This window comes from Bison bison, unplaced genomic scaffold (assembly GCF_000754665.1).
Source record: "Bison bison bison isolate TAMUID 2011002044 unplaced genomic scaffold, Bison_UMD1.0 scf7180017864519, whole genome shotgun sequence".
Classification (NCBI taxonomy): Eukaryota; Metazoa; Chordata; class Mammalia; order Artiodactyla; family Bovidae; genus Bison; species Bison bison.
Genome location: NW_011495072.1, coordinates 17,210,345 through 17,223,236, shown reverse-complemented (window position 1 = coordinate 17,223,236; position 12,892 = coordinate 17,210,345). Strand labels below are relative to the sequence as shown.

Genomic DNA, 12,892 nt, shown 5'->3' with positions numbered 1-12,892 from the left:
TCCTATCCCTCAGGTCAAGCCTTATAAGAGGAGAGGGTAAAAATTGTGAATTAGAGTTTGAAGTTGATATTTCAAACCAACTTGGACTGTTAGTAACTGAGGGTGACCAAGATATTATGAAATCCACCTGAGTTACTGTCAAGGGAAGGATAAGGTGTATTTAATTGAGTACCACTAAAAGCAATTAAGTATAGAGAAAATAAAATTCTGTCATGTTCTTATCTCACTGAGTTGTGACAGCTCAATTATAGTAAAGACAATTAAACTCATCTTAATGATTCATGTAGTTATTACTGACTATAAGAGGAAGTGGTAATACTAAAGTTAATCCATTCATGAATTCATTCATTGAACAAATATATACATATGCCTACCATATGCTAGGGCTTCCTTGGTGGCTCAGACAGTAAAGAGTCTGCCTGCAATACAGGAGACCCAGGTTCAATCCCTAAGTTGGAAAGATCCCCTGGAAAAGGAAATGGCACCCCACTTTGGTATTCTTGCCTAGAAAATCCCATGGACTGAGGAGCCTGGCAGGCTATAGTCCATGGGGTCACAGAGAGTCAGACATGACTGCTGACTAACACACACACACACACACACCCCATATGCTAATTATATATGATAACTGTTAGAGATGCTGGAGAAAGCATGCAAAGATAGTGTTTAAAGCAGCATGCTCCAATCAGTTTGGGGTTCCCAGGTGACTGAGTAAAGAACTGGCCTGCCAAAGCAAGAGACGCAAGAGATGAAGGTTCAATCCCTGAGTTGCGAAGGTCCCCTGAAGGAAGAACTGGCAACCCACTCCAGTATTCTTGCCTGGAAAAACCCATAGACAGAGGAGCCCAGTGGGTTACAATCCACAGGGCTGTAAAGAGTTGGACACGACTTAGCAACTGAGCACACCAATCCGTTTCTCTCTCTACCTTGGCTGCAGTTTTTTTTCTTTCTTTCTCACTCAAAGCACTTATTAATTCTCCAAAAGGAACCCATTTACTTACTTATCCACGTTTCAGTCCGTCTTTACTACTAGAATATAAGTGCCAAGAGAGAAAGGATTGCTTTGTTCTTCCTCCTCTCAATTCTCAACACTGGCATTCCCCATGGATCAATACTGGTCCTGTTTCTCTCTACCTACACTCTTACACCTTGGATATAAATATTATATGTGCTGATGCTACATATGTACCCAGTGTTGCTGTTTCACCAGAATGCCGTACTTACACATCTAATTGCTGCTGCTGCTGCTGCTAAGTCGCTTCAGTTGTGTCTGACTCTGTGTGACCCCATAGATGGCAGCCCACCAGGCTCCCCCGTCCCTGGGATTCTCCAGGCAAGAACACTGGAGTGGGTTGTCATTTCCTTCTCCAATGCATGAAAGTGAAAAGTGAAAGTGAAGTCGCTCAGTCGTGTCCTACTCTTACCGACCCTATGGACTACAGTCCACCAGGCTCCTCCGTCCATGGGATTTTCCAGGCAAGAGTACTGGAGTGGGGTGCCATTGCTTTCTCTGACACATCCAACTACCTACTTTAAAAATGGATACTGAATAGGTTCTTTAAATTTAATGTTTTCCTTCCTCCCCTACAGTTCCTAAACTAGCTGCAATTTAGGAACTCTACTCATCCTCAGTAAATGACATCATCATTCACCTAGATGGTTTGGGACTTAAGCCAAAACCCCCAACTTTATGTGTAACTACTCTTTTTCATCTGCAAATCTATTAATTCTACTTCCAAAATATATCCCAATTTCTGTTTGTTTTCTCCATATCTACTGTTACCAAGGGCTTCCCTGTTGGTTCAGTGATAAAGAATCCATCTGCCAATGAAGGAGAGGTGGGTTCCATCCCTGGGTTGGGAAGATCCTCTGGAGAATGAAATAGCAACCCACTCCAGTATTATTGCCTGGGAAATCCCATGGACAGAGGAGCCTGCTGGGTTATATCCATGGGGTTGCAAGAGTTGGACATGACTTAGCGACTAAACAACAACTGTTACCATACTATTTCTAACAGTGTCTTTTGCCTAGGCTGCTGCAGTAGCCCAATTAGTCTTCCTGCTTCTACTCCATTTTTCATATTGCAACTAGAGAAATTTTCATATCTAAAATGTAATCATTACATACATATTTACACAGGGCTCTACTAAAAAATTGTGTCGGTTTCCAATTGCTTTTCAGATAATCAAGACTCCGAACTAACCCACAGGACCCTCATGGTCTGGCTCTCCATACATGACATTTTGTGGATGGGTTCGTCACGGTTTCTCTAGTTTTTATTCGTTTTTCCCTTTCCAGCTCCCCAATCCGTTTTCCATAGAAGCCAAACTTTGGTATACTATTTATTGCTATATAGTTATCATCTGATCGAGTAGCAAATTAAAAAGAGCAGTAAGAGGCACCTTAGACCTCCAGACTGTAGTAGCTGCACCTAAAATACCTCTACCTAGAATTCTCAAGGCCCTCACTGAATGGAATCAGTAAAACATCTCAGCTTCACTCCATTCAGAAACAGAGCAGAATAGTCTAAAGTCCAGTCTTACTAGCAGGGTCAAATTCCAGCTCTCTCATTTACTAGCTGTGTGATTTACACCTCCTTGTACACAACAGAGTCTTCAACTGTAAACTAGGGACTGATGTTAGGGTATCTCTCCCTGCATGCCAGTCCTGTCCAACTATGTGCGACCCTAAGGACTGTAACCTGAGAAGATCCTCTGTCCTCATGGGAGAATCCCATGGAACACTGGAGAGGGTTGCCATTTCCTCCTCCAGGGGGATCTTCCCGACCCAGGGATCCAACCTGTGTCTCCTGCATTGGCAGGCGGATTCTTTTACCACTAAGCCCCAGAGGCCGCTAGTTTCATGAAAGGGAACAATGGCCATACCTTATCAGGCTGCTGTGTCCCATGATTCAACAAAACAAAACACTGTTTGTGTCTCAATTTTTTCATCCTTAAAACTGAGTTAGCCTGGCTATGCGAAGGCTGCTGAGCCGAAAAACAAACAAACTTGCAACCGTCAGGTATTACCATCCCAATGCCGTGGATAAACACCCTGTATTTGTCAGCCAATCACAAGCACTTGGAAATCTGCCAGGATTAGAACCCTAACCAGCGTCTTTCGGGACCGTCCCGGTGCCACGCCCAGACCGGCGCGCCGCTCGCACATGCGCAGCAGTAAGTCCTTCTGCCCTTGGGGTTACTTCCTCCTTGAAAAAGGAGGCTGAAGTCCATCGTACTTTAACATATTTTAATCCTCACACCTCTCTCGGGGGAATTTTAGTTTTAAACATCATCAGCAGCTACCTGGAATTTGAATCAGTTTGGTTTCCCATCACTGGAACTTCCCCTTTCAATCTAAGGAACTTGTCTCCGAAAAGTTGTCATCAGTCTGTATTGCAGGTCTCGCGAGAAGGCGACCGTCTCTCGCGTTATTTCCTTGTTTCCAGAATCCTTAGCGCGGAGTGGAAGAAGACTCTTTTAGCTCCGCTTCTTTTGATGACTGCGGTTTCCTCAGCGGCTTCCCAGGTGCTGAGTCTGTGTGAGAAATGGCGGCCCCAGAACAGCCGCTTCCGATGTCCAGAGGATGCCAGAATTCTGCTTCGCTTTCTCCCCCGCGGGGCGACCGAACCCTTCTAGTGAGGCACCTGCCAGCCGAGCTTACCGCTGAGGAGAAAGAAGACTTGCTGAAGTATTTCGGGGCGCAGTCCGTGCGCGTCCTATCCGATAAGGGGCGCCTGGTAAGAGCGCGCGAACCCCTAGTTTCCGGGGAAGGTCCTAGGCCGGTGACGTGGGGAAGGGAAGTTCTGACAGAAGGAAAAAGAAGAGTGGGGAAGATGCGCTGGTGGAGTGGAGGCTTCCTCTTCCCCTTCCCAGTCTTTCTTCTTTCATATCAAAATATCTTTCGTCCCAAATCAAGTTTTAATTGGCTTGTGCCTCGATTAGTCGCCGCGCTGCGGAAAAGGGCGATTGAGAAAGGCGAAGCAGAAAGAATGAAAAGTAACCTTTATTATATTCCGTTTCTCACCCACCCTGGGAATCTCGAAACTCCTCGGAATTTAGAAATATTTCTCTTAAACTCAAGAGTACTCCCAAAAATATGTAACAAAGGGATACTTAAAAATCTTGGTTTGCTTATAAGCCAGCGTTAAGATATTCATCAAAATAGAGGAGAAACTACAGAAGTCGGCAACTTGAGTAAGCTAATTACAGGATTTCTACTAGATTTTTGAGGAAGATGTTCTTCATAAAAATTGTACAGCGTAGTCTTTCAGGGAGTGATAATTTAAAACTATTAAAAGCCCAACCCAGGAATGTACAAAATTACTTTATTTTCCATTATACCCGAAGATGTTTTACATGATTGCTCTTCATTAAAATAGTGACGGTGATGTGATTAAGTTTCTGCCACATGATCTATGACGGGACAGGACATCAATAGTTGTCTCCCTAGGTGATTTTAATATGCAGCCAAGGTTGTGAATTGAGTTAAAAGAAAGACCCATTTAAACTTTGCATTTGGCTATATAGTGAAAAGTTTAGATCTTTGGATGTGTTACACATGGAACATATTTTATGATTTTGGATAGTTTAAGAATGGACCTCCCTGGGTAGTAGAGGTTTTTAAACTTAAGGATTGTTGAAGTACATGAAAATATATTTAAAACATGCTGTGTGTGTGCACTTGCAAGGCTTTCATTTCAAAGAAGTCTGATCCTAAACTGATTTAAAAACTGTCCTGAAATTCGTAATCAGTTAAATGATCTCGATTTCCTGCCTTTTCTGTGATTTTATTAGTGTCAAATCACTATCAGCTGGTAAAATATCAGATGTCCTTATGAGAAATTGAAATTATATTTTAAATAATTTGTACCTTAATTGTTTTTCAGAAACATACAGCTTTTGCAACTTTCCCTAATGAAAAAACAGCTGTAAAGGTATGACTCCTTCTTTTGTGTTACTTATTACCAACTTTCTATTATCCAGGCATAGTTAAAAAATGAAACATTAGGCTAAACTATAATTTTTAAAAGCAAAGTGAAGTAAGTGAAAGTCGCTCAGTCCTTTCCTTTCCTACTCTTTGCGACCCCGTGGCCTATACAGTCCATGGAATTCTCCAGGCCAGAATACTGGAGTGGGCAGCCTTTTCCTTCTTTGGAGGATTTTCCCAACCCAGGGATCGAACCCAGCGTCTCCTGCATTGCAGGCGGATTCTTTACCAACTGAGCTACCAGGGAAGCCCTTTCAAAAGCAAAAAGGTTTGTATTTCCAGAATTTGCCTCATTGGCTACATTCGGCTTGTCAGTTGGCAGATTTTGCCCAAAGTGTAGATATTTGGGCATAAGACTATTATGAGTTGACCAAAAGGTTCATTGGGGTTTTTCCTTATGATGTTATGGAATAGATTAACAGGAACATGAATAAAAATTGAATTGTAACCTTTTGTATAATTAAAAATGACAAGCTTTGAAGGATGAAAACATCCTTTAGACATAAAAATTGTAAGGCAAGATGCTTTAAGCATTAAATAGAGAATGTATATTTAAAAAATCCTGGGGGATCATTTGCAAAGGTGACCTTTGAGGTAGACCTTTAATGATTAGTTGGATCTTGAGACGAAAACAAAGGGAAATGGGCTTTCCATGTTTTGAGACCACTAAAGAAGACTGTGGAGCATGGAAAGCTCTAAGTGAAGCAAAAGCTGAGGGTTGAAATAGGACTTGGAAAGTAGGTTGAGTCTAAATTTGGGTTGAGGGGAGGGAGGGATTGAATTTTGTTTAGTAGTTATTCTTAAGGTACTTGATAAATTTAAGCTGACCAGTAATATAGTCAGCTCTATGAAAGATATCTTGTAGAGTTCATGTAATGGATTAGATAGGGAAAAAGATTAGACGTAGAAAAATCAAAAGGAAAACCTAGACAAGAGAACTGTTACAGTGGCCAAGGCAGGAGAAAAGATCTGAGTAAGGAAGTAAGAAGACAAAAGAAGAAGTAGATATACATTGGGTAGAGATTGTGTTTGTAGGTCCTGTGATCCCTGTAGATATGGTTGAGAGAGAGGGAATACTTGAAGATTTTCAGACTGAGTTCTTGGGTTATTACTTTAGCTGATATGAGGGGCAGGACTCAGAGAGTGTTTTCAAAGGTATGTAATGAATTCATATGTTATCTATTAACTGTGAGGAGTCGGTGGGCTACTTCTGTGGAAATATTTTAAAAAGCAATGAAAAATATGGGTCTAGAGTGGAGGTAGGCTTAAAAATGGAATTTCTTCAACAAAGTGAATGAATATGGCTGGCCAAAGGAAGAAGAACCAGCAAAGAAGACAGGGAGGGAGGGAGAAGTTAAAAAGGAAGTAGAACTAGAAAACAAATTCTCATGGATGCAAAGAGAAGAGAGTTTTAAGAAGACAAGATCCTCTAATGACACAAGGTGAAGAATTAACAGTCTAATAGTAAAGTACTTTTTATTGGGAAACTGTAGAAATGACCAAATTCTTAATAAGGGGAAAGGACACTTTAAATTGTAGTGTATCCATACACTGGACTACAACCCTCAGAAAATGAAGTCAAATGAATATGTATTGATCAGAAATGTAACCCAGATAGATTCATAAACAAAGTTGGGAAATACATATTATGTAACCTTGGAGTTCTTGAAAACTAGTACTATGTATGTTAGTGTATGCCTAGAACAAAATGTAGCAGAGCTATATACCAAATAATAAATGTTTTTCTCCCAGGGTGGAATTACAGAAGACTTTCACATTGTATATATTAAAATATAGGAAAACATTTTTTTCAAAAAAGATCTTTTGAAATACAGTTTTAAAATATTGTTGGTAAAATATGAAATGAACCACATTGTTTTAGAGTCAAGATTAACTTGTAGGAGAGGACATGGAGCCCGTCATTATCTTTGGGAAATACTTGTATCGAAAAGAAGGAATGAGAAGATGGTAGCAGTGATAGAGTTTTTAGGCTATAGTGCACCTGATTAATAGTTTTTTAAAACAAAGGGAGAGAGATGTTTATAGTAAGTAGCTGAGAAAGCTATGAGGACTAGTTAACATTAAAAATTAAAAGCTATAACTTTGAAGAGAACGTGTAACACATTTTGAGAGGAAGAAACTTGAAGTAATTCAGCTGTATTTCAGATAATCAGAGGTTCGTTGACAGTGAAGAGGTCTAGATTGAATTAAGGACTTGAAAATTATTAAAACATTTAGAAACTTGGTTTGTATAATGGAGTCAAATAAGAATGCATAAAGATGGTAAAATAAAATTATAGTCCCAGTTAAGCCCTAAAGTTCCATTTGTTCAAAAAATACACGGTACCTGCTATGTGCTGGATGCTCCTTTAAATCTTGGGATCTATTAGTAAGTCAAACGCAGGTTTATGCCATCATATGAACTCATGTTCTTGAATGGAGAGACAGACCATAAATAATAAACTTAATAAGTTATTTAGTATTTTAGAAAATGAAGGATCAGGAGTGCTGGGTTGAGAAGGTTAAGCTACAGTTAAGGTAGTTAGGGTTATGTTTGACCAATATTTTGAAAGAAGTAAAGGAAGTTAGCTAAGGAAATAATATGGGGAAAGTGAATTCCAGTAAGGGGAATAAGCAAAATGCACTAGCTTGTGATCAAGGCATAAAAAATGGGGAGAGAAACTGAATTTGAGGTCAGAGAACTTAGAGAGGGCCATGACATGTGCATTCTAAGTACATTAGATTTTGCTGAATAAAATTGGGTGCCATTGTAGTACTGTGAGCAAAAGAGCATCATAATTTGACTTATGTTTAGAAACTATGAGGACTAGTTGGGAGAAGGCAATGGCAGCCCACTCCTTTACTCTTGCCTGGAAAATCCCATGGACGGAGGAGCCTGGTAGGCTGCAGTAGAGTTGGACATGACTGAGTGACTTCACTATCACTTTTCACTTTCATGCATTGGAGAAGGAAATGGCAACCCACTCCAGTATTCTTGCCTGGAGAGTCCCAGGGACAGGGAAGCCTGGTGGGCTGCCGTGTATGGGGTCGCACAGAGTCAGACACGACTGAAGCGACTTAGCAGCAGCAGCAGAGGACTAATTAACATTAAAATTGAAAGCTATAACTTTGAAGAGAATGTGTGACACATTTTGAGAGGAAGAAACTTAAACTCAACACTTTGTGTTGAGAATAGATGGAAGGCAGGGAAGACTAGAAACAGGAAAATGTGTTAAAAGATTAAACTGCTAGTTCAGTCCAAAGATGGTGGTTTCTTGGACCATGGTGGTAGCAGTGGAGATGGTAAGGAGTAGTTAGATTTTAGATTAATTTGGAGGTAGAAGCAAATAGCAATTTTTGATGGCTTGGTTATGCAACATGGGAAAGAGGTGTTAAGGGTTATTGCAAGATTTTTGACATGAGTAAATGAAAGAAGGGAGTTGCCATTGAAAGTTTCCAGATGGGAAACATTTGAGGTGAGGGTGGGGAGAGAAGATTCAATTCCTGGAGTGTTAATTTTAAAATGTTTAAAATTAAGAGAAGCTATCCAGTAGTTTGGAAATATGTTCCTTGACTTAAGGACAGAGATTTTGACTGAAATTATAAGTTGGGAAATTATCAGCGTAGAGACAGTCTTTAAATTTAGGGTACTGGATTAGATCCAAATATAGATCTCTGGAGTATACCAACATTAAGAGTTCAAGACAGCATAAATAAACCAAAGTGATTGAGGAGTAAAACACAATAACGTGGAAGAAAACTGTAGGGAAGTTATAATGTCTAGGGAAGTTATAATGTCTAGACTCCAAGTGAAGAACATGTATAAAAAAAAGAGTGATTGTGTTAAATACTATAAAATGAAGATTGAGAGTTGACCATTGGTGTGGCAGTACAGAATTTGTTTGTGACAGGCAGTGTCAGTGGACTGATTAAGGCATAAACCTGATTGGAGTGAGTTTGAAACTGGATGGGAGAGGAATTTTAGATAGAGGGCATAGATGTTCCTCGAGGAGCTTTACTGTAAGAGTAATTTAAGGGGAGGGAGGGGGAAGGGGGGAATAGTGATAAGTGGGATCTATTAATGAGGAAAAAATACTTTGTAGGATGGGAGAAATCAGATTGTGTTTGTATGCTGTTGGGGACAATCCCGTAGAGGACAGAAAATTAGCAATGTAGGTAGGAACACACCCTGTACAGTTCCAGAAAGAAGAAGAGGGGCTGGGATTTAGTGTACAAGTGAAGTGAAGTGAAGTTGCTCAGTCGCGTCTGACTCTGTGATCCCATGGAATGTAGCCTAGTAGGCTCCTCCATCCATGGAATTTTCCAGGCAAGAGTACTGGCGTGGATTGCCATTTCCTTCGCCAGGGGATCTTCCTGATTCAGGGATTGAACCCAGGTCTCTCACATTGCAGACAGTCACTTTACTGTCTGAGCTACCAGGGAAGCATATACAACAAGTCAACTAGATTTAAATAAGAACATAGATCGTTGATATGTGATAACAGATAGAAGGTAGAATATGTGGATTCAGAAGATGGTAGATGAGAAATTATGGTTTGGAATCCGAAATTCTCATTTTGTAGCTTCAGTTTTCTTAAAGTAGGAAGCGATATCCAAGGCTAAAAGAATGGGACAGGACTATCATGAAGTTAAGGAAGAAGGAAATAGTGCAAAATATTATCTTAGAGATTGGTAGAAAAAAATGAACTGAGAATGTAGTATGTAACTGGTTGGCTTCATTAGAGGTTGCCCTCAGATTTGTGATTGTGATTGTGAATTTAAAGTGAGACCAGCCCAGTTCATTATGTTTGTTTTTCTAAACATTTTCTGCTGCATTAGCACAGGAAAAGTTGGATTTAACCAGATCTTAGTTTTGCTAAGCGATTGGAAGTGATTGCCTAATGAGTAATGAAGGCTTGGCAGCCTGACATTAGAAATGGGTGAAAAATAGCCAAGGAAATGTTATCAGCATTAACAAAAAAAGTGTATAAATTACTTTATATGTGGTCTGTAACAGATAACTTAGGTACAGTTATTAATTATTTTACTCTTTTGTTCTTCCAACTGAAGGCATTGACAAGACTTCATCAACTGAAACTTTTGGGTCATACTTTAGTTGTTGAATTTGCAAAAGAGCAAGATCGAGTTCATTCACCATGTCCCTCTTTGGGCACTGAAAAAAAGAAAAGGTATGTAGATAGGTTTTCCTAGCCTTTTAAAAGTTTATTATTATTTTTTTAATTTATTAAAAAATTTTTTTTAATTAAATTACTAATTTTTTTAAAGAGTTGTATCGCTCTTGGATTATTTTCAGACTAACAAGTAAATAATCTGAAACAGTAAATGATTGTATCTCTCTACTAAATCTAGTACTTGAAAGCAATACATTTGTTTGTTCCTAATTATGCATTCGTAACCTGAGTATTGATTTAATATTAGGACTTAACCAGTGTGAAATGAAAAGAGAGTAGGTGAAAGCGTTCAACTATTAAGTGGAGGGAAGGTAACTAGTATAAAGTCCTAATATATAGCAAGGTATCATTAATAGGCACAGCCTTGATTCCTAGCTGTAATTCTTTGTAGCTATATAACCTTTATAAATTGCTTTACACCAGTGGTTCTCATAGTACAATCCCTGCACCAGCTGCATCATCTAGAATCTTGACTGAAGGAAAGATTGTTTGTCCTTAACCTAGTCGTACTGAATCAGAAATTTGGGTTGTTGGGGGTGGTGAGGAGGATAGGCCCCAGCTGTCTGATTTTTAAGAAACCCTTGCTGATGGACATTAAAGACATTTGTGTGCCACTATTTTATACCTGTGAACTTCAATTTTGGTGGGTGAGGGCTGTCAGTAAGATTCATCATACCATCTTCGTGTCATTGCTATGAAGAATAAATGAAAACGTGGCTTGCTTTTATATCTGGAATTAGTTTTCTTTTTCATTGGTATTTACTTAATAGCTGAAAATTGTACTTTCGCAGCTATTTTTATAATGCTGTGTTTGAAAAGATAGTGTCATTTTTGTCATTCTGTTTCTTCTATAGATAACATCAATTTTGATTCCATATTTCTTAGGTCTGATGATCCTGTGGAAGATGATAAAGAAAAGAAAGAACTTGATTGTTTAACCATAGAAAATGGAATTGCACCAAACCATGGGTTAGCATTTTTGTTTGTATTTCATTGTGTCTTTTGCTTTTATTTTGGATAGGTAGGTTTGTGTGGGGGGGTTATGTGTGTGTGTGTGTGTGTTGTCAAGATATTTTTAAAGGATATTTTAGTATATATAATGAAGATTTTTAGTGTGTTGATTAAACATATAGAGCATTAAGAGTTTGTCACTGAATTTGGTTCCATTAAAATGTTCAAAGTTGTAAGATAAGCTCTGAAAAGAAATGCTATATTCTATAATGCAGAGAGAAGGCAACTTGCTGTTTAAATGTAATCATTTAGATCTTTTAGGAACAGAGTACTCTTAGATTTACTGAATCATTTGAGCAATTTGTATGTTATTAGGTTACCTAAAATAAGTTATTGATATGAATCTTACTAAAACACAATAAGCATTTTAAGTATTTTTTTTAGGCTGACTTTTCCTCTAAATTCATGCCTCAAGTATATGTACCCACCACCTTCAAGTACAATCCTAGCAAATATAGTAAATGCTTTGGCAAGTGTGCCTAAGTTCTATGTGCAGGTAAGTAGAATAAACATTTCTCAAAGTAAATACTTTCTCATACTTTTTAAAAAATAGTTGTATTAATCAGACTAATTCCTATAAGGGTGATAATATTACAGAATTTTAAAGATGCCTTAGATTGGGCTGTTATAGCTAAGTACCATGATCTGGGCGGTTTTTAAATAATAGAAAATTATTTTTCACAGTCTGGAGGTTGGAAGTTGTATATCAGTGTGCCGGTAGAGTCAGGTTCTGGTGAGGGCCCTCTTCTGGGTGGAAGATGGCCATTTTCTCTTTGTAACCTCATGTAACTGAAAGAGCGTGAGAGAGCTCTCAGTTGTGCTTTTTATAAGGTACACTAATCCCATTTATGGGAGTTCTACCCTTATGACCTAATAACTTCCCCAAAGCCTCATGTCTTAATACCATGCCATTACATGTTAGGATTTAACATATGAATTTTTGAGAGGGACATAAACATTCAGTCCATTGCAGAAAGTATTGAAAAAATAACTACATTCAAGTACGGGTTTTTATAAACTATAGTGTAAAAATACTATGTTTAGTATTAATACTAATAAGCATAAGCTAATTTGGGAAATGTAATTTCTGGTAATTCTTCATTACTTTAGCATATGCTTTTTCCTTTCTTAGAGGAAAAGATATAGAGGATCCCTCAATAAATGCTTAGAAATATTGACAATAAAAGATACTTTTAAGTACAAAATACAGATGATGATTTTCTTTATTTTTCTCTATGTTTCATAATTCGCAATAATCAAGGAAAAAAACACTTTAGTAAATTTCACATTGTAAGAATATGACATTTTTAATAATGAGAATAATGGTATTTTGTACAATTGATAAATATTTTAGGAAAGTTGATCTTCTAAGATATACCAGTGCCTGATATATACCAGTTTAGCCCTTTCCTGGTATTATAAAGGCAAGAGGTGATCCTTCCTTTGCACTAAATTAATCACTAGTATTATGCAGAGTTTTTAAGTACACTATCAGATGTGAGTTGAATCATGATTTTTCTATTTGATTTCACATGTTTTATCCCTTTTATTAAGGTGCTTCATCTTATGAATAAAATGAATTTGCCCACACCTTTTGGACCAATTACTACCCGGCCTCCCATGGTAAGAAAGCTTTTGGAATTTTCAACATTCAAAATTTCGCTTCTTGTGGTGAGATTATTGAGGCTAAATTTTACAAA

General features: G+C 38.3%; 1 protein-coding gene across 8 annotated transcripts in view; it reads left to right on the top strand.

Annotated features, from left to right (window-relative positions):
• Positions 1 to 3,058: 3,058 nt before the first annotated feature.
• RNPC3 (RNA-binding region (RNP1, RRM) containing 3) overlaps positions 3,059 to 12,892 on the top strand; it is a 45,932-nt gene continuing 36,098 nt past the window's right edge. For 6 of the 8 annotated variants that reach the window (XR_824404.1, XR_824406.1, XR_824405.1 and 3 more), the window contains exons 1-6: positions 3,060 to 3,739; positions 4,889 to 4,936; positions 10,060 to 10,178; positions 11,067 to 11,150; positions 11,577 to 11,688; positions 12,747 to 12,815. Coding sequence is in view for 5 of the 8 variants with exons in the window: in XM_010830958.1 (XP_010829260.1) it covers positions 3,548 to 3,739; positions 4,889 to 4,936; positions 10,060 to 10,178; positions 11,067 to 11,150; positions 11,577 to 11,688; positions 12,747 to 12,815 (624 nt within the window). In the remaining 3 variants the exon portion in view is untranslated. Of the gene's footprint in view, positions 3,740 to 4,888; positions 4,937 to 10,059; positions 10,179 to 11,066; positions 11,151 to 11,576; positions 11,689 to 12,746; positions 12,816 to 12,892 lie in introns of all 8 variants that reach the window. The other 2 variants (XM_010830961.1, XM_010830959.1) reach the window with 1 other exon arrangement.